This window comes from Aptenodytes forsteri, unplaced genomic scaffold, assembly GCF_000699145.1.
Source record: "Aptenodytes forsteri isolate BGI_AS27 unplaced genomic scaffold, ASM69914v1 Scaffold379, whole genome shotgun sequence".
In the NCBI taxonomy this organism is placed as follows: Eukaryota; Metazoa; Chordata; class Aves; order Sphenisciformes; family Spheniscidae; genus Aptenodytes; species Aptenodytes forsteri.
Window position 1 is genome coordinate 2,631,702 of NW_008794088.1, and position 20,434 is coordinate 2,652,135.

The 20,434-nt window shown below is 45.4% G+C and overlaps 1 protein-coding gene across 1 annotated transcript; it reads left to right on the top strand.

Moving 5' to 3' along the window:
• Positions 1–259: 259 nt before the first annotated feature.
• Positions 260–20,027, top strand: ATP1A1 (ATPase Na+/K+ transporting subunit alpha 1). Its single transcript, XM_009274557.1, has 22 exons — positions 260–362; positions 1,535–1,594; positions 2,624–2,827; positions 3,183–3,296; positions 3,889–4,023; positions 4,221–4,338; positions 5,305–5,573; positions 6,623–6,821; positions 8,263–8,372; positions 9,897–10,031; positions 10,593–10,785; positions 11,281–11,456; positions 12,027–12,163; positions 14,037–14,187; positions 14,743–14,911; positions 15,516–15,670; positions 16,028–16,151; positions 16,939–17,084; positions 17,211–17,341; positions 17,918–18,019; positions 19,160–19,251; positions 19,688–20,027. The coding sequence occupies exons 1-22, from the start codon at positions 333–335 to the stop codon at positions 19,714–19,716; spliced, it is 2,979 nt and encodes a 992-aa protein (XP_009272832.1). The 5' UTR covers positions 260–332; the 3' UTR covers positions 19,717–20,027.
• The last annotated feature ends 407 nt before the right edge of the window (positions 20,028–20,434 follow it).

A 20,434-nucleotide genomic window follows, 5' to 3' on the forward strand; every position in this document is an offset into this window, starting at 1 on the left:
ACTGACTGAATAGCATGTAGCTTGCTTTCTTCCTAGCTAGACTTGCACAATATTTGGCTGTAATCTTTGTATCAGGGATGCTATTGAGCAGACTTGTCTGCTCTCTAGCTTTTTTTTTTATTTATTGAAGTGGTATAACTTTAATAAACTGTAATCATTTTGTCTGCCTGGCAGTCTCATGCGCATAGTTCATATCTACTGCTGTAGAAGTTGACTGTAAGGTGTTTCTTATGGTACTGTGTCTTCTCTTGCAGGCTGGAAGAGACAAATATGAGCCTACTGCTACATCAGAGCATGGCACAAAGAAGAAAAAGGGGAAGAAGGAGAGGGACATGGATGAACTTAAAAAGGAAGTCTCAATGGTAAGAGTGTAGGGTATGGAAAGAGCAGCTTTAAGAATATTCACTGACCCCAAAGCCCTGTGCTTCATGTGACTAAAAGAAAAGAGCTGGTGTGCTGACAGCATGGTGTGACTGAAGGTGCTGATCTCCCTTCTGGTACCCTCTGTCTCCAAGCCAGACATGCTGCAAATGTTTCAGCATCAGGATGATCACAAAGTAGCCCTGAAAACATCACTTCTCAAAAGGCACTTGACACAGAACCCAAGTCTCTGCTTGCCTGCATAACCCATGCAGCGCAGTGGAGCTGCATTTCCTCACCCAGGCAAGCACTTGTCTGGATAGCAGCATTGCAGGCTTTATTGTGCTGTCATGTGAGTGGGACTGCTGTTGTCATTCCAGCTGAGGAGTTGAGTCTGTACAGCTCCATTTACTGCTGACCTCTTCTCAGACTGACCTCAGTATTATTATTCCTTCTAATCATGTTTGAGGCTGTGGGGAGTGTCTCCCATCCCCATCTGTGAATGCTGGATGGTGCTATATGTCTGTGTATGCACATCATCCAGCTTAGATGTGCTCTCCTTGATGGTGATACAGGTTTTGTTTCTGTGCTGTGGATTTGAGTCTGAGCTCTCATGTTTTTGCCCCCTTCTGTTAGGGAGAGGGGATACTAAAGCTTGCTCCAAGATGAGATTTTATGTTCAGTAGCAATGCTAACTTAAAGCATCTGCTCCCTCCCCTCTTTGGGGGAAGAAATACTGCTTAAGCTGTCAGCATTACTTAAAAATGTGTGAAATTACAGGGTTAATTTTCTTTACGTTCCTACTTTCCTTCCCAACTCCTTTCCTTTCCCCTCCTCCCTCCCCGTCCCCGCTCCCCCCCCAAAAAAAAAAAACCACTGAGGCTTCACAGAATCTGCTGGGAGCGTAAAGACTGCACTAAGGTATAATCAGAGTTTGTTTAGAAAGCTGTCATGTCGTACCTAAATAGTCACAAGAACACTAAAGTTGAGACTGCGTTGGGTTGCAGAATGAGATTGAGATTCTCTTCACAAGAGAAGATGAGCTAGAGTCTTGCTATCTCACCGAACTGTTACAGATAGGAAACCTGGGGTAGGGGGTAGAATTGCTGAGTTCTTGCTGATCAGCCTGCCGGGACTGTGATCTCTTCCCCCACAACCATTTCTTGTCTTTCAGGATGACCACAAGCTGAGCCTTGATGAACTTCATCGTAAATATGGAACAGACTTGAGTCGGGTAGGTAGACTTTGTTTTCCCTCCCTCCTTGCCGTGATCTGAAAAGGAACAGTCTCAGCTCAGAGCACTTCGCAAAGGGAGATCTGGGTTGTCTGTTGGGTTTTTTGGTTGTTTTTTTTTCTTAATCTCCCCTCCTCCAGTTAAGTTTCCCAGGCTTTGGCAGAATTGTTGAGCTCACAAATACTTCTCTTCGTCCTCCCACTGTACAGCCTGGCTGCAATACTTTAGTGACTTTGTTTCTAACAAAGTCGCTGTTAATCTGCCTCTGAATTATTCCAAGGTCAAGTTGGTTCTTGGATTTATTTTTTTTTCTCCGAGGAGCTCGTAATAAAGGCAAATGTTAGTTATATTGCAGATGTAGTCCAGTGAGCTAGCACATGCCCAGAGACTTAATGATGGCTAGTAGCAGTTAAAATTTTACCCTTTTATAGTAAGAGGTGTGCAAATGTCCTAGCTAACCTCAAAGTCCAGTGCAGAAGCACTGCAGTGGTTTTGCACCTTTGTTCTTGTTTGCTTTGCTTAATGTGTTTTTTGCATGATTGCATATAGCAACAGGTCTGCTCTTACTCTGTAACAGCACAGAGATTTGCATATTTCTGTCAAAGACCTTGGCTTCTGAAAGCTGAACTTCCTGGAAGGCCAATCCAAAGCGTCATCATCTTTATGGCCCCCAGCTTTCACTTGTTCCATAATTTGATAGGATGGATTCCACTGGGCTGTTCCTCGCAGCTCAAAGTCTGCTGCTGTAGCCTTCTTGTCATGCCCTTCTTCAATGTTTGTAGCCCCATGACCTGCAGGCTCCTCAAGTAGCATCCAACATCCTGTAGCTCCTCTTTTGGCATTCAGCTTTCACATCCTGCACTTGTGTTGCAGAGCCCTGGCAGCTGTGGAGATCTCCATTACCTGTTGGCATATCCTTATTGCTGTGGAGGACTCTGCCTGCCTTTTCAAGCAGAACATGAACAAATTCAGAGCCACCTTTCCCAGTCAGTCTTGCCACAATACCTATAAAAGGAACCTCTCTTCTAGGGTTTGACTCCTGCACGTGCAGCTGAGATTTTGGCTCGTGATGGCCCAAATTCCCTCACACCCCCACCCACCACTCCTGAATGGGTCAAGTTCTGTCGGCAGCTCTTTGGAGGATTCTCACTCCTGTTGTGGATTGGTGCTCTTCTATGTTTCCTGGCTTACGGCATACAAAGTGTGATGGAGGAGGAGCCCAACAATGATAATGTAAGTAAAAATGTCTGTTTCACCTCAAAGGCAGGCTGAGCAGCCTGTTTGGCTCAAAGCAGATTAACTTCCTCTAAGCATTCAGTCCAGAAGCTTTTCCCATAAGCATGGGGAATTCAGTGGGTGAGCTTAACACATCTTGGAGTGCTTCCACATAATGAAATGAACAGCCAATTTCCTTCATGTTGTGCTAACAACGCTAGCTTGTGGACGGCCTTTGTGTACAAAATGTACAGAGACTGCAAGTACCCCCATGCTTTGTAATGGGGCACTTAAATACCAAGCAGTTCATCTGGACAAACTGGAAACCTTTCAGGCAGATTGTCCTCTGACTCACTTTCTCTGCTTCTTGTAGCTGTACCTGGGTGTTGTGTTGGCAGCTGTGGTTATCATTACTGGCTGTTTCTCTTATTACCAAGAAGCAAAAAGTTCCAAGATCATGGAGTCCTTCAAGAACATGGTGCCTCAGGTATGGAATACCTCATTTCCTTGAGACCTGCCAAGCTGTAGCTTGCTCAAGGTTATTAACTGTTTTAAACATGGGCTTCAATTGCAAAAGGCCTGGTTGTGGATGGTATGTATTGGCCTTTAGCAGACAAGATGTCTCTTGTGCCAAGCTGTTAGTGTGGGTTACTGACTCTTAATGTTGAGGGGTCTATGAGATTCCTTCCTCTTTATGCTCCAAGTAACTATGCTAATAGTCCAGGGCAGTTCCTGGCACCCTGTGAGTTCCACCAGCTTATTAACGTTCATAGGACACTTTCTTGATAGTCTAGGGAGTTCAGTAACTGGTCTGATAAGCACTAAAACTCAGATTCCTTCATAGACAGGGTCTGTATCATACCTAACCATCTTACTGTCACCTTGGCAACAAGGAATTTCAATATCAAGAAAACAAAAGGAGCTATTTTTCTTAAATAACATATGTATTGGAGATAACCATCTTAGTACAAGTAGAAACCTTGTAGAACCATAGCACAACTATTTTAAGATACTCAGATCTCTTAAACCCATTCATAAGAGTTGCTTTTGACACAGGTTGTTTCTTTACTGTTTTTCAGCAAGCTCTTGTAGTAAGAAATGGTGAGAAGATCAGCATAAATGCTGAAGGTGTTGTAGTTGGAGATCTAGTGGAGGTGAAAGGAGGAGACAGAATTCCAGCTGACCTTCGGATCATATCTGCACATGGTTGCAAGGTACAGCAGTGACAGGCTGTCTGAAAACTTCATTGTGAAGGATGATGAATTAGTCTGGTTTCAAAGAATGTCTTCTATGCTGTGAATGGGTGGTGGAGTGGAAGAGAAGGGTGGGGGGAGTGCCTAGTGTGTTACCTCCTTTCATTGCTGAAGGCGTCTGCCTGCTTGTGTATGTCTAAGTACTCTCTCCCATGTAGGTGGATAACTCCTCACTTACTGGTGAATCAGAGCCTCAGACCAGGTCTCCAGACTTCTCCAATGAGAACCCGCTGGAGACTAGGAACATTGCCTTCTTTTCCACCAACTGTGTAGAAGGTAGGCGACTCTCTTACTTCCCTAAAGTATTAATAATGCTAGGGAGTGAACTGTATAGGTAAGCAATGCAAACACTGTGTGAGTTTAGTGTATTAGTTGGTGGCCTACTCCTACCACGCAAGAGCAGGCTAGAAGTTCCCAGCAAAGGCTTTGCCCATTCCAACTGCAATATTGTACAATGGGCAAAGAAGACTCCACAGCACTACTTTTTCTTTCTTGCTCCTCTAGGAGGAGCAGTTATGTGCTGCGTGTTTGAGCATGACTGCCTTATTACAGCAGCGTTAAAGTGCAGATAACATAATGTGAACCAAGATGGTTAGGCAGAGCTATAAGAAATAATACAGCTGCTGCAGAAAGCAGGAATTTCAAACATCTCTGGCAGAACTTCCTGTTGCAGCTCAGATTATGGTAGTAGGTATTCTTTGTGCTGAAGCCCAGAGCATCTTTTCCATGCCCACAGGGTTTGTAACTGTTCAGTGACAGTGGAGAATTCTGCCTGACTCCTATTGTGTCCTCTGCTGACAGATTCTGAGGAGCAAGCTGCCCCCTGCTCTGTCCTCCCCTCCAAAAAAACCTAACCCTGCAGTACTGAGGGTTATTCCTGATCTTTCTCAAGAGCTTTGGGGGGAGAAAATGGGCCTCCCCTTAAAGGAGGGAAGAGGACACTGTCTACTTCTTGAAGATGGCTTCCTCTAATTCCCTATGCAATTGGCACCTGATTCCCTGGGGTAGAAGGGAGAGGGCATACAGCGCAGCCAGTCACACGGGAATCCTGTGCAGCACATATCTCCATTTATTTCTCATGCTGCTAGAGAGTAAAAAAAGCTGCGGTGGGAGACTTTGGCCATTGAAATGCCTACCTGCATTGTCTTGGGTAAAGCTTGCTAAATTCTAGGACAAGCTGAACAAACTGTTTAGTGTGTTTTGGGAAGGGTTTTTGTTTTCTAAAACCCGTCTCTCTTCTAGGCACTGCCCGTGGCATTGTCATTAGCACTGGGGATCGCACTGTGATGGGCCGTATTGCCAGTCTGGCTTCTGGACTGGAAGGGGGGAAAACTCCAATTGCCACGGAGATTGAGCACTTTATCCACCTCATCACTGGAGTGGCTGTGTTCCTGGGTGTCACCTTCTTCATCCTTTCACTCATCCTTGAGTACACGTGGCTGGAGGCTGTAATCTTCCTCATCGGGATCATTGTTGCCAATGTCCCTGAGGGGCTGCTTGCAACAGTCACGGTGAGTGAAGTTGGAAAAAAGATTGAATGAGTTACATATATGGTTCTTAAGTAAGTGGAGTGCTTCATGCTCAGTGTGCATTCACAGAGGTAACCATTAAAGTAATGGAAGGTACTTTGTGTGGTGAGTGTGTAGGGCTAGATTTTATAAATTCAGTGCAGTCAGATTAGTTGCCCAAATCAATGTCAAGTTCTGCAGCTGTTTTTCTAATGAAGATGGGTCCCTAAGCTAGACCTGCACAGAGGCTTGGCATCATAGAATTGAAGTGAGCAAGACTAGGGGTTCTGGACTTGTCTTGCCTTTTTCTGTGGCAAGAAGGGGCCTTCCTGTTACAACTGTTCAGGGTTTCTGCACCCACATGCACACCAGCCCTTCCAACCCTGAAGGGCTGGCAGAGCATCCAGCAAGTTTCACTCTAGTCTCAGCTTTTGATCTGGGAGCTGGCAGAGATTCTTGTAAGCCTGGTTTCCCAAAGAGATGGTGCGAGTATCTAGGTGTGCGCAGCTGCGTAGAGGGTGGTGGTGGACAGGGATAGGGGCATCCATGTAGTCTTAGGAAGCAGAGCAGCAACTGAGCTGGGGAATGAACAGTTGGGAGCTGGAACCAGATAAGAGCCTCTGAGAAAGGGTAGCTGGGGCTGCTCAATTCCTACACCAGCAAGTTGCAGCCCTATCACCAGAGCTATTTTGGGCCTTCTCGTATGTGGCCTGCCTCCACCTATTTTGAAAGTTCCTATGATTAGGGAACTGCAACTTTAACTAAAATGTTAGTCCAGGGCATGTTATTTCCTTCCTAATGCACTGAGAAGCAGGAGACTGAAGCCTTGCAAGTCCTTTTCTGGTGGCTTTGTGATGAGGAAAATGTGTCATTTAAATGTAGCAGCTGGGCCTAAATGTTGCTGTTTATTTTGCACTGGCAGGGTGAGCATGAAGTTACGGAATCACTACAGGGCACATAAGCTGGTTGTCATTCCATGCCCACGGTGAGTTGGGTAGCAATGTGTTAGTGCACAAGCACATCTAACCTGTTGTCTTCTTCCTTGTCTCCAGGTATGTCTGACACTAACAGCCAAACGTATGGCTCGTAAGAACTGCTTGGTGAAGAACCTGGAAGCTGTGGAAACCCTGGGCTCCACATCCACTATCTGTTCTGACAAAACAGGGACACTGACACAGAATCGCATGACAGTTGCACACATGTGGTTTGACAATCAGATTCATGAGGCTGATACTACAGAGAACCAGAGTGGTAAGACCGTCTTTTTGCGCTTGAAGGATCTCATTAAAAAAATGGCTTTTTCTGGGGCTACCTGTACTTCTAAGAACCCATGTTTCTAGCTCTCCAAGTGAAGTTCACAGTGCAAGGACTTCTAAGATATGATCTTCAATGAGCATTAAAAGACTTGAGGTGACACAGAAGGCTTTGCACTGTACCACAGTTCTGTTTAATCCTTAAACTCCAAACTCTGCTTTTGCTCAGAATTACTCCATTGAAATTTGAGCCTCTTGAATGTTCAGCTCCTTATGTTTGTCCTGTACGTAGAAATATTTGCTGTTACGTACTTCAGAGTACCCGATTATTTTTGCCAAAATGTATCTGATTAAATTGCCCCATCTTAAGTCTGCTGAAAGTGTGAACAGCAGAGGTGTTGACCCTGATAATAAATTACTTGAGACTGGACGCAGATGGAGATATCCCTTGTTGAACTAGATGGCTGCCCTTGAACAGGGTTTTTCCCAGAACATCCTGGTTGTGTTTGCAGAGTGGTAGCAATGAGTGAAGTGACTGTAAGACTTCAGCAGGAAGTTTCTTCTAGATACTGATAAGAATCTGAAATCTCAGTGTGCTGTGCAATTGAGAGTTACTTAATCTGTGCAGAACTGTTTGGTACAACCAAATTCAGGAGTTTCCTAGCTGTCATCTACCTTGTGAAATGTTGTGCTTGCAGCACATTATTAGCATAAACTTTTTCCAGTGGTGCTGCTGCACCCTGCCCCAACCACTCCAAAACATTGTGCCTGTCTGAGCCACATTAAAAAGCTGCTTTACTGTTCTTGGTCTTTAACACTAGTGCAAAGTAGCAAACTATAAATAGTTATTTGGAAGCACTCTGTTTTGGCCTGGCATGGTTGGCTTGGCTGCAGTAGAAATAAACCTAGAAGATTTCACTTCATGGGAAGTACATTAGCTTATCAGTTAACTGTCTGTTCAATTCATCTCCCTTGAAGCCAACTTAAGAGCCAGCATGGGAGAAGCAATATCTTTCTTTAAATAGGCATTGTTCCTTTGGGAGCTATGTCATCCAGTTCCTGGATGATGGATAAAGTAAGACAACCTGGAGGTGGAACCCAGCATCCCTTACTCAAGCCCCTCTGAAAGAATGTTATCTGTCCAGAATTCCTTGGCTTTGTCAGCATGGCCGCTGCTGCTGCTAGATGCAGCTGTTACTGAAATCTTGAAAGCAGAGGTGTTCTCTTGTGCTGTTGCTATTTCACCTTCAGGTCTTAAAATAATCAGCTGCCCATCAAGTACCTGGGAAGGGAGGAGGATTGAAAGAGATGTAGTGTGCTAACAGGCTCTTAAGTGTTTCCTATTTCTGAGGTAAAAGCTTCTTGCTCTTAAGCCTGTGGTATTTTGGGCTTATGTGATTTTTTGGGGGGGGCCTCTGACATTCTTCCTCTGCTTTCAGGTGCTTCCTTTGACAAGAGCTCAGCTACTTGGACTGCTTTGTCCAGAGTTGCAGGTCTCTGCAACCGTGCTGTCTTTCAGGCCAGCCAGGAAAATGTACCAATTCTTAAGGTGAGTTCCTAAAAGAAACATTTGTCCTGTTCCCCACCACTGCCCTCCCATAATGAGAGTGAGATTATGTCCTGTGGGTCACAGGAACCTGCAAAATAGAAGTATCTGCCACTCTCAGTATTTTCTGCAGTCTAGGACTCTTAGGAGATGTGCTATGGGCAGAGGAGATGGGACTGGGAAGACACGTTTCCCACAGCAGACTCTCTGCCATCCACTAGCATCTACAGTCTGTTTGGGAAGTGAGATACTTCAGACAGGGCTAGGAAAGACCGGAAAGCTTTCCTAGGCATTTCCCAATGTCTGGCTGTTACAAGAATCGCTATCTCTGGCATTTGTACACTTAAAAGCTACAAACACCTGGTTCTGGGAGCTGGGAGAAGTAGACACCAGAGCTGGGGGAGCAGCAGTCGTGGGAGACTGTCTTTAGCCAGTCTGTTCTCACTGGCAAGTTGTCTTGGGTTGGGTTTTTTCTGAGCTTTTGCTGGTTCGGCGCTGGTGCAAATGCCAGCATAACATCAATTTAGATTCCTGCTTCTGAACTGTGACCCAGCCAGGGCTGAAATTAACTGTACAGTGCTTATTATCTGTCAAATAATAGTCATGTTGCTTAGTAAACTTCTTCCCAAGGGTGTTCTGATGCTGTGGTAATAGAAATGAATGGAACAAACCTTTTCCCTGGTACTCCTCTGACTATAATTTCAGGTCATGTTTTTTAGACCTAAGATAAAGAGCTGGAGTTCTTCCCCCCTCCTAAGTCTTCATTAGATGGGAGTCTTAAAGTCTTTAGATGCCAAAAAGCAGAATAAAAAAAAAAAAAAAAAAAAAAAAAAAAAAAAAAAAAAAAAAAAAAAAAAAAAAAAAAAAAAAAAAAAAAAAAAAAAAAAAAAAAAAAAAAAAAAAAAAAAAATTCTCATGGACAAAGACCAGAGACCAGAAGGGCAAGAAATATTTGGTTTAAATTGCAGCAAAGGAGATAATGTCAAGTAGGACATTGAGCACACACAGATCTCCAGGGCTGAGAACCCTCATCTACAGTCTCTACCAGTGCTAACCTTATAGGGGAGGAGGTGTGGACAGATTAAATCTTCTCTGCCAGAGGCTTGATAAGCTGATCTTATGTTGGGGTGGGAGAGTACACGCAAGTGTTTTCTGTGTGCATTGTCATCAGTCTTCATCTCACATTTGCTGTTCTTCATGGCAAGCAACTTACAGCAGTTCTTCTCAAAGTTTACCCTCCAGCCTCTCTTTCTCTGTCTGCACCTGGTTATCTGACTTTCTCTGCCCTTTAAAAGGGCTTCTTGACTTTGGCACCAGAAGACTGCTGCTCTCTCAGGCTGGGGAGGCCTGGCATTCTGAAATGCAGTATTTGTCAGTACCAGATAATAGAATTAATTATTCTTTGCTCTCATATCATGTTATGTAGAAGCTGGGACTGGGCTGAGATGAATACACTTTTTTTAAATATCTGATCTTCTGTGGTGAGTCCACTGGGATGTACGCTTTGATAATTGTCTCTTTCCTCAGAGAGCAGTGGCAGGAGATGCCTCTGAGTCTGCACTTCTGAAATGCATTGAATTGTGCTGTGGTTCTGTCAAGGAGATGAGAGAAAGGTATCCCAAAGTGGTGGAAATACCATTTAACTCTACCAACAAGTACCAGGTAAGCGTGTGTCCTCCTGAGGGAGAGCTGCTGTGTGAAGCACTTACGTAAATTTGCACGCAGTGTGCCTCAGAACTTCTTTTAGCACCAAAATCTTGTCTAGCCATTACTTGCTTGCAGACTGCTCGAGACTATAAATTTAAGTTAATGGACTATACTTAGTTACACTGTGTAAGAGCTTCTGGAGCTGCCTTGACACTAAGGTGTCAGCTGCTGAGAAAAGACTAGACAGACATGCTTTCCACCTGTGCAGCAGTAGCGCACGGAGAATGGAAGAACTCAAATCTGGGAATAGGAATGTACTGCTGGGGAATGACCTTAATAGGTGGAATGTGGATACAAAAAAGGCCATTGCAACATCTGTGGTTATATGTTAATGTTAAAGAATACATAGTAATTCCTGAGTTTGTGAACCTCTTTAATGTGCCGGTAAATGAAAACTAGAGCAGAATATCACAAACTGTCCTGAGCTACTGTAGTCACAAAACACTGAGCGATGGTGATTTACTCATGACCTTCACAGTACTTGTCTATAAAACGGTTTCATTTCTTCCACCCTAGCTGTCTATCCACAAAAATGCAAATCCATCAGAATCCCGTTACTTGCTGGTGATGAAGGGAGCTCCAGAGAGGATCTTGGATCGCTGCAGCACCATTCTTATTCATGGCAAAGAGCAACCTCTGGATGAGGAAATGAAAGATGCTTTTCAGAACGCCTACCTTGAGTTGGGAGGCCTCGGGGAGAGAGTGTTAGGTAAGGAAAAGCAGCCTTAATAAATTGGAAAAGATTTGTCCTTCATGCTCCTGTGCAGAGTTCCCACAGATTAAGTGGAGGGTTGTAGTCTGTTCCTGCAGTGTAACCATAGTGTTGAGTCAAGGTCACTTCAGCAATTCATATAGGAACAGTCCTGCCTTTAGCCTTTAATCTAAAAGGCAGCCTGCAGGGTCTTGTCTTGCCCAGCAGCTGGGTCACCTAGATCAAAATGAAGCAAAGCATTTGGGACCTTCAGTCTCCATGGGGCCACATGGTATTAGATTTGCTCCACTGCATGTGAACCAAGCTGTGTCTGGGCACCTAGCAACAGCTATTAGTTATCAGAATATGAGCATGACTCTGCCTCAATAACCCTGGCTAAACCTCTGATGCTGTCCTGTTATTCTTGTGTAGCTGTTTGCAGAAGCAATAAGCGTTTGCTCTTTGCCTCCTGATATGTAGGAACAGAGTAAACACGGGTTTGATGTGTTACAGGATTCTGTCACCTGGCTCTGCCTGATGATCAGTTCCCTGAAGGCTTCCAGTTTGATACAGACGAAGTGAACTTTCCTGTAGACAAACTCTGCTTTGTAGGACTGATGTCTATGATTGACCCTCCTCGTGCTGCTGTGCCAGATGCTGTTGGCAAATGCAGAAGCGCTGGGATCAAGGTAGTTTATTCCTGGGTTGAAAATAGCCTTGTTCTATACCTGTGGATATAAAGGACTTCCTTTACTCTGTGACTTCCCTTACTCTGTGTCTTTGCTGTAATGTGAGTGAGTGAAGAGAAGTATTGATCAAGACTTAACCAGTACTACTTCAGGCTTCATTTCTGAGTTAAATACAAGTGATTGTATGTTAATGGACTGAAAAATGAGTTGGACTCCAAACTGCTGGGGCACTGGCAGGTGCTGATGGCATGGTGTCCCAGAGCATGTGATTTGGCTCAGGTGTGTTCTGCATGTCCCACAGTACTGACTGTGATGAGAGAGCGAAGCACAGGCTGGAAATGGAACTGGATCTGTTGACTCAGGATTAACAATTTTCTTTGTCTTCCATCCGCCTCAACCCCTTGCATACTGGTAACAGGTTACTGCCTGTACCTCAGCCTTGCTCTGTGCCAGGGCTCGTGAGTAGAACAAAAGCCACGTGGCCTCTTCAGTCTCAGGGGACTCTGCCTCTTGGGCAGTGTTGCTCTGCAGTACAGGCAAGGCTTTCACAGCAGTCTGTTTGCATTTCAGGTTATCATGGTTACTGGAGACCATCCGATCACAGCCAAAGCCATTGCCAAGGGTGTCGGCATCATCTCTGAGGGCAATGAAACAGTAGAAGATATTGCTGCTCGACTCAACATTCCTGTCAGCCAGGTCAACCCTAGGTACTGACTGGTGGGGAAGGCCAGAACTGTTCAAAGAATTAAGCATTTGCCTCTCTCCTTGCCTTGGATAATCTCTCAGCATCTCTCCCTAGACATGAAAAGCTTGGCATCTGCTTAGCTCAGCATGTTGCGGCTCTTCAATGTGTGTCATGAGTTATGTGAGGAATGCACAAGGCTGTCTTGAATGTGCATGTCTCTTGTGTGTGGGAAGTAGTTAGGAGTAAGCCCTGTACAGAAAATTCATGCATTTTCTTCTGTCCTTTCTCTGCCCCGTAGCTGTGTGTCCTGATGGTCTGTCCCCACACTGGGGGAAAGAAACAGCTGGTTGGGTGAAGTCTTCTGGGGGCTAACTTTTTCCCCGAGCTGAACACTTGCCCTCCCGGGTTCATGTTGCTACACAAGCACCATGTACTGGCCCAATGTAGTAGGCAGGAAAAAGTATCTAAAGTGGCATGGGGGAGGGAGGTGGCTGTTTGGGGATTGTTTTGAGCAATGCTGCTGCAGAGCCTGAAACTGCGTACTCCTGTGATTCCGGATCTTTAAATAGAGGCTAGGTCTAGCTTTGCCCCCAAACATATACTTAGTCAAGCTTATTTAGTAAGATAACTTACAGGTTCATGGGAAAACTCTGGTAAAAAGAAAACGCCTAGTTTGTTAGTCGCAATCCAGACTGAATGGGCTACCGAAAGTAAATGCTGTTTAACTGTTTTATACTGTTTAGAGAAAAGAGCTGAAATGCCACCTATAAATTTGATCACTCAAAACCCTGTTCTGTCCCTCTTGCGCTCAGACTGTTTTCTGGGTCTGACTGCAGGTGGGCAAAGGGAGCAGGACTTGGGCTGGGTAGAGGAATTGACACTAGTCAGTAGCTACAAGCAGAATAAATGTGAAAACAGAATTCCTTCCTCTTAGGGGTTAATGTTTGCCTTCATAGCCTGGTGCAGAACTAAGACATCCTCAGAAAATGTGCTTTGGCATAAGCAGGCTGTTTGCAGAGTGGCTGGGCTGTCTGCATTGCTTAGCTTGACCCAGCCTGTGTTTGGGCTGGAGGGTAGCCATGTAGCTTATGAACTGTGAATAGAGACACCCTGTGGAATGAATTGCTTGGGGAAGACAAGTATTGTGGCTGAATTCTTTTTTTTTTTTTTTTGAGGGTAACTTCACAACCTAGCACTGCAGGCTGGGGATCGCTGGGCTGTGTGACTGAGCAGGTTGGCAGCTGGCTGTAAGGGTGGGGAAGGAATTTCCCTGTCTAAACTGGGTGATGTCATGAGCTGCATGGATAGTCTCCTAGACCTATAAGGGATGGTATGCTGGGTTAGAGAGGTGGTATTTTGCTGTAGCATGTAGGGTACCAAACCAGTCTAAATATAACGTTGCATGCTTTTGTTGCTGAAGAGTGTAAAATAGTCTGAACTGGCATAGCGTGAGCTCTCTCTGTGAAGAGCCATGTGTAGATCATCAGTCTGTTGCAAAAAGGGTTGCCTGCAGAAGACCATAGCATCTCTTATGATACTGGAAGCTAACTGCCTGAGCCAGAAGTTCCTCTCTTGCAGAGAGGCCAAGAGCTGTGGAAACAACTAGTCTTTGGCTTGATGCATTTTAAAAAGCTGTAGAAAGAATTAGTCTGCTCATGGTGCTTTTTGTCCATGGCTTGGCACTGTCTTGTTGTCTCTTTCTTTGTTCCCCATCTACCTTTAAACTTGGAGCATCAAACTTCTGTGCAGAGGCTGCCTGGATTAGTATTTAGTCACAGCAGGAGCTGGTCTTTCCCTACAGCACTGAAGAGCCATAGCTTTATGGGGCAAATACAACTAATGAAAAACTTAGTTTAACTTGTGAAGTAAAACATTATATTGTCTCTTGATTGCAGGGATGCCAAAGCTTGTGTTGTTCATGGCTCAGATTTGAAGGACATGACTGGTGAGCAACTGGATGACATCCTGATTCATCATACAGAAATTGTCTTTGCCAGGACATCTCCTCAGCAGAAGCTTATAATTGTGGAAGGCTGTCAGCGACAGGTAAAGAGAGGGAGTCCAAGGATTCCATATTGGAGAAATCCCCAGACATATATATATATATACACACATAAAAACTACCAACCAGTGCTGCCTTCTGAAGTAGCAGAGCTTTGTCTTCTCAGTGCCCTCAGGTAAAGGGCCAGACTAGATCTCAGTCTGTCAGCAGCCTTCAGCTACTGATGTCAGGCTGCTCTACAATACATAAATATAAGGGTCATGCAGGAAAACATCTTCAGTTTGTACTGAGGCTTTCTTCAGATCCTGGGATGTTTAACACACTTAATTCCTAAATGCTCTGGAAGTGCTTGGGAGAGGAGGATTCAACATGTTCATATATTGTCCAGCATCTCCTCTGGAGAGAGCAGCATGGTTCTCTGATAAGCCTGATCAGAACAGGGAAAGGTGTCGGGGGAGGACAAGGAGAAACTGAGGTCTCCTTACAGCAAAGTGAAATAGCTTTTTATGCTTCATCTCCTGAAAGACAGGAGAAAGCTTTTCTGCCCAAAACATCTTATATGATGAGCTCAGTCTTTCTATCCCTCTCTTTGTGACTAGGGTGCTATTGTAGCAGTCACAGGTGACGGTGTGAATGATTCCCCAGCCCTGAAGAAGGCTGACATTGGTGTTGCTATGGGTATTGCTGGCTCGGATGTCTCCAAGCAGGCAGCTGACATGATTCTGCTGGATGATAACTTTGCCTCCATTGTCACTGGGGTTGAAGAAGGTGAGTTTATAACTTGTGTGCAGTGGTGGTGAAGTGGCGTGCTTCGGCAATGTTACTTACTGATTCCATCTGAAATAGAGGCGTCTAGAGGGCTCTCCTTTATTTGACATTGTCTCCATGACAAGTGTTTTTTCCAAGGAGGGTGGCGCTTTCCTCCTCCCTTCAAAGTCTTCTCCCTTTCCGTGGGACCAGCATGACCCTTTGGGATGGGTAACAGTAGGAAGCAGCTGAGTAACAAAAGCTACTTCGTCGTTTCGCCCAACACTGACCCTACGGTCATCTTTGCCAGCTGAGTCCACACGTTTTCCTCCCTGATGGAGCAATAGCTCTCGAACAGGAGCAGAACAGAGGGTACCTCCAGGGACTCTTGATGATCTTCAGAAACCAGGGCTTAGTATCCTACTGCTGTATGCAGTGAACCCTGATTGCTGTGACCAAAAATATTACTCTGTATAGGTGATGCTGTGTACGGAGCACACAGTCTCACCCTTACATGCAAGAGAACTCTTCAATTTGCTGCACTAGCATTTTGCCTTTCAGTGTTACCACTGAAGCTGCCTTCTGCTGATACGCGAGTTACATTGTTCTCTCTTCCTTGCCCCAGGGCGTCTGATCTTCGATAACCTGAAGAAGTCTATTGCTTACACCTTGACCAGTAACATTCCTGAAATCACGCCGTTCCTGATCTTCATCATTGCGAACATACCCCTTCCACTGGGAACAGTCACCATCCTCTGCATTGACTTGGGCACTGACATGGTGAATGTCTTTTTTTTGTCTCAAGAAGTAATGTGGATGATCTTAGGTACCCTAAAGAAAGGACAGGTGGAAGGAAAATGCTTAAATACAGCTTTCGCTAGTGTTCTGATTTAAAATAAGTGACCATTTGATACTCTCTTAATCCACACTCCCTTGTCTCGTGGCTCTCAGAGTCTGAGGATCCTTCAGTTCCATTTAAGGACAAACTGGGGAGGGGGAGGGGGTAAGGTCCTTCCCGAATACTACAGCTAGGGCTTTTGGGCAGCGCTGTTTCTCAGGCTGAAAACATGGGCCGGGGAAGGCCATATACAGTGGAAAATTGAAACGGTTCTAACAGCAGTCCTACCCCCTCCAAAGGTCCCTGCTATCTCCCTGGCATATGAGCAAGCAGAGAGTGACATCATGAAGAGGCAGCCCAGAAATCCGAAAACAGACAAGCTGGTGAATGAACGGCTGATCAGCATGGCCTATGGGCAGATTGGTAAGCTGCTCTGTTTTCTCTGGTACTGATCTGAACTCGGTGGTAGCGGGGGTTGTACACATCCTGGGTCAGTGACTGTTCTGCTTATTTTGGTAGGATTGAGGTTTGGGATGTGTAAACCAGAACCTCGGGTTGTTAAGAGCTTGCCGTGATTCTGCCCCCATGGCACATAGCGGTGGCTTGTGCAGCTTGATCCATTGAATCGCTTTCACAGTAACTTTGTTTAATTGCGTGGCGCTGTAAAGGAACTGGCCGACAACCAGCTCTCCTCTGGTTCAAACTTGTTCAGCAAGAACATAGATCCCATTGTTAGTTTAATTAGAAGTAAAGGATTCTCTCCAGCGTATCCCTAAACACACAGTATTAGGAGCCTTGATTAAAGGCAGCTACAGAGACGTGCCCAGTTCACAGGATGGGAGCTCATGCTTAATTGCAGCAGACCTTGGGAACCTTCTTGACTGTATTTTGCAAGAGTTGGGGGTGGGTGGGCAAGGCTTAATGAGAATACAAAGGGAGTTTTATCTTGTGTCCTTGAGTACCATGCCATCGCAGCACAGGGCAGAACAGAAGTAACTCTGTACAAAGTTGGGAGCAGAAACTGCTCAGCAAAAGGGTAGCAGCTGAGTTTGATGTTCGTGTGAACTATTTCTATAGCTGCTGCTTGGGAGACTGAGCCCCACAAGGAGTAATTTCTTAGGTGGTTGGGGGTCTCCTGCAAACTGCTTTCTGTTATAACTGCACTGCACAGTAGCTTCATCGGTTTTATCATCCTTTCTTATCTGTTTAGGTATGATCCAGGCCCTTGGAGGTTTCTTCACCTATTTTGTAATCATGGCAGAGAATGGGTTCTGGCCTTCTGGCTTGCTAGGGATCAGAGTTCAGTGGGATGACCGATGGGTTAACGATGTGGAAGACAGCTATGGGCAGCAATGGGTAAGTTTTGAGGCGCAGCTTAGAGGCTGCCAGCCAGAATACTAATGCCTGCTGAACTTGGTGTGAGCACCAGAGAGCAAAGGCAGCATGTCTGAACGAATGCTCTCTGCTTTGTCTGCATCCTAGACCTACGAACAGAGGAAAATAGTGGAGTTCACTTGCCATACAGCCTTCTTTGTCAGCATTGTGGTTGTGCAGTGGGCAGACTTGATCATTTGTAAGACCCGAAGAAACTCTGTCTTCCAGCAGGGGATGAAGTAAGTCAGGCTGTCCATGGAGGATTTAGAACTAGACTCAGTGTATTCTCCAGCACACGGCATTCTAGTTCTTCGTCCCAGCAGTGTCTGAGCATCTTGGCATAAGTCTTGAACAGTCTGGTGTCTTGGTAGTAGATAAAAGAGGGACTGGATGCTCTCTTTCTTGTAGTACCTGCTACAGTCGTCAGGCTGGACAAAGTGAAATGCTGACTTCTGCTGGCACAGGTGGGAGCTAGCCCACCTCAAAGGACAGTGACATACTCTACACAGCCTTGTGCAGCAGGAGAGCAGCTGATGTCTCGATCTGGTGGCATGAACCTCAGCCTCCATCTGAATTTGTGATGAAAGCAATTGCTGGTTGACTTAGTTGTGAACCAGAATATCTCTGTCTAGAGACATAAAAGACCCTTGTGACAGCTGTGCCATCAGCTTGGATGGCATGATAGTCCCCACCTGATGGACTTCTGGGCTAGACCAGAATGTCTGTTTCCATTCACTACCATGTGGCAACTAGTGTGTTTTAGGATGTCATCTGTGAAAGTACTTTGTCCCTGACTGCTTTCCTGTTTCTTCTAGGAACAAGATCTTAATATTTGGTCTCTTTGAGGAGACTGCTCTGGCTGCCTTCCTGTCCTACTGCCCAGGGATGGATGTTGCTCTAAGGATGTACCCTCTCAAGTAAGCTGCATCATCTTTTTTGTACAGCAGACTGTACCACAGAACAATAGTGCTTGGGTGGGGAGATGGATAAAAGTAGCTGCAAGCTTGCGGAGCATGAAACCTAGTCTTAACCCAGAAGAGCTCAGGCTAGAGGTGGCAAGTGATCCTTTGCTGTAGTGTGGCACACCGGGGGTTTGCTTTGCTTTACTGCTTGTGGGCATGCTTACAGGGAGCCTGCAGTTCAGTGCCCCACTAAAAATTAGCAACACAACTTCAGCTGTACCAGTGTGCTGTAGTGCAGCTGCCCTTGTACTTACTTGCATGGGGTATTTTTTTTTTTGGATAGGGGACTGCACTTCCAAAGAAAGCCAGTTGAATTGCTCCAAAACATAGGCCAGCTGACTCTTCTTTACTAAAGAACTAGTGATGACATCTTGTGCCTTTTTCTACCTTCCAAAGAAATAGGACAAGTAGTAAAGTCTTTTGAAAGATGCTATGTAGGTGCAGATGACCAGTTGGTGCATAGTAACTTTCCTAACGGTTGGGAGGGTGCCAACATCCAAAGCATTGCCCAACAGCATTGCAACACTTCATGGCAGAGTTTAGTCTCAAACTTCAAACAGTCCTCTGGCTTAAATGCCATGAAATTTTCATGGCAAAAAAAAACCCTGGTACATCTTGCGTTCCATTCAGAAGCATTGTCTGGAGTTTGGTGCTGAAGTGTGAGTGTTTCCTAACAGGAAAGCTGGCACCTGCCCAATGCCTGCAGCAGCTAGATGTTAGCACGTGTAAATCATAAGGGAAACCAACGCCGTTCAAGTGAGCCAAGGCTGTGGGCACAAAGGTTATGCGTACTTAGAGGAAATAGGGCTAGTTTAATAGGTGGGGAGGTGCCAGTATGGAGATGAGCAAAGGTGCTATGACACACCTCGTGTTGGAATTAATATCCAAAAGTGGATTAACCTATTGCAGCAGAAGGACTTGGTGGTAATTCTTGGCTTGGAGGATTCTTGGCTGAACTACAGCCTTGTGGGAGCTGGCGCACTGGCAAGCTGGGACATGCCAGCCTTCCTGCACTCTGCTGTGCCATCAAGTCAGCTCTGCTAGGTGAAGAGCATCTCGGCTGCCTCTGTTCTCACCATTACCTCTCCCAAACAGGCCAACCTGGTGGTTCTGCGCTTTCCCATACTCCCTCCTCATATTCCTGTATGATGAAGTCAGAAAGCTCATCATCAGACGCAACCCTGGTGGTAAGAATATGCTGCTAATCTGTGTTTCTTTCCCCACCTCTTCATGCTGCTGAGCTCTGTAGAAGCTCTGACAATGCTCAGGGACACCCAGTGCCGAGCACTACGCAGGGGTATATTTTGCTGTGTTTTCCCTTCCTCAACATTAATAGTGCAGTTAGTTCAAATTAAGGACTTTCTCTGTCCCTCTCCCTGCATTCTCCTGTAGTATATGAAAGTACCAAGACAAGACTGATTAATGCTTGGGTAGTTCTAGAAAGCTGGAACAGATCTGAAAGTGCAGCACATCAACAATTTGGCAAGATTTTTCTATTGTGACGGGTCACTTAATAGCTCAGGTGCTACCGTGCAAGTTTTCAGAGCCTAAAAGGAGCTCTCGTGAACCTCATACTTGGTCTGCCTTAAGACTAACTCTGCTTTCTCCCTCCTTTTCCTTTAGGTTGGGTGGAAAAAGAGACCTACTACTAAAAAGCGCCTGTAAAACATTCCACGCACAGCCCATGCCACCTCTCCACCATCTCCCCTGTGTGTGTACTTCATCTTTGCAAGTGCAGAACTGTGCCTGGGCAGGATTGAGCTGAAACTAAAGGAAACATGAAGAAACATGGACTGGAGGAGAAAGCAAGGGGCAGGTTGGGGTGGGGGGAGCGTCCAACCATCAGTCCATGGGGATGAGAGTATGAGTAGTTTTATGTGCCTTTTTGTTTTTGTAAAAGGAAACTGAAGATTTTATATGTGGATTTTTACAAATAAAGGTGGATTATAAGAGGATGCCCCCACATGGTCTTAGGTGGATGTTTTTCTCAAGACAAAAACTGGTTCAGGGCAGCCTCCCCTTCTCGCTTAGGGGTGTGGTGGTGACACCATGGGTTAGCCCCTGGCTTCCCATTTTTGTAGCAGGGAAGCAGAGCTGCTTGACCCAGAGACAACAGCATATGCAGTTTTTAACAGCGCTGGTGCATCCCACATTGTAGCTCAGTACCTAATGTGACAAACTGCTTGCAAGCACTTGCATTTCAAAGCCTAAAGCTCAGAAAGCTTGCTGGCCTCTAACTATGCATCTTGGCTACTTTCTGCAAACATAGCATTGAGTGGAGAGAAGAGCTGGTGGCTGGATGTTTGCTCTGGCCTGCTTTAAAAGGCTGTATCTTGCTCACTGGGTTCAGAATAACAGACTTCCACTGAA

What these genes read in the sequence shown, in the direction of transcription:
- ATP1A1 (XM_009274557.1), top strand. Translation starts at nt 333, where the DNA reads ATGGATGAACTTAAAAAGGAAGTCTCAATG. An exon ending in ATGGAACAGACTTGAGTCGG is followed by an intron (nt 1,595 to 2,623) that starts GTAGGTAGACTT and finishes CCTCTCTTCTAG; the next exon opens with GGTTTGACTCCTGCACGTGC. An exon ending in CATCAGACGCAACCCTGGTG is followed by an intron (nt 19,252 to 19,687) that starts GTAAGAATATGC and finishes CTTTTCCTTTAG; the next exon opens with GTTGGGTGGAAAAAGAGACC.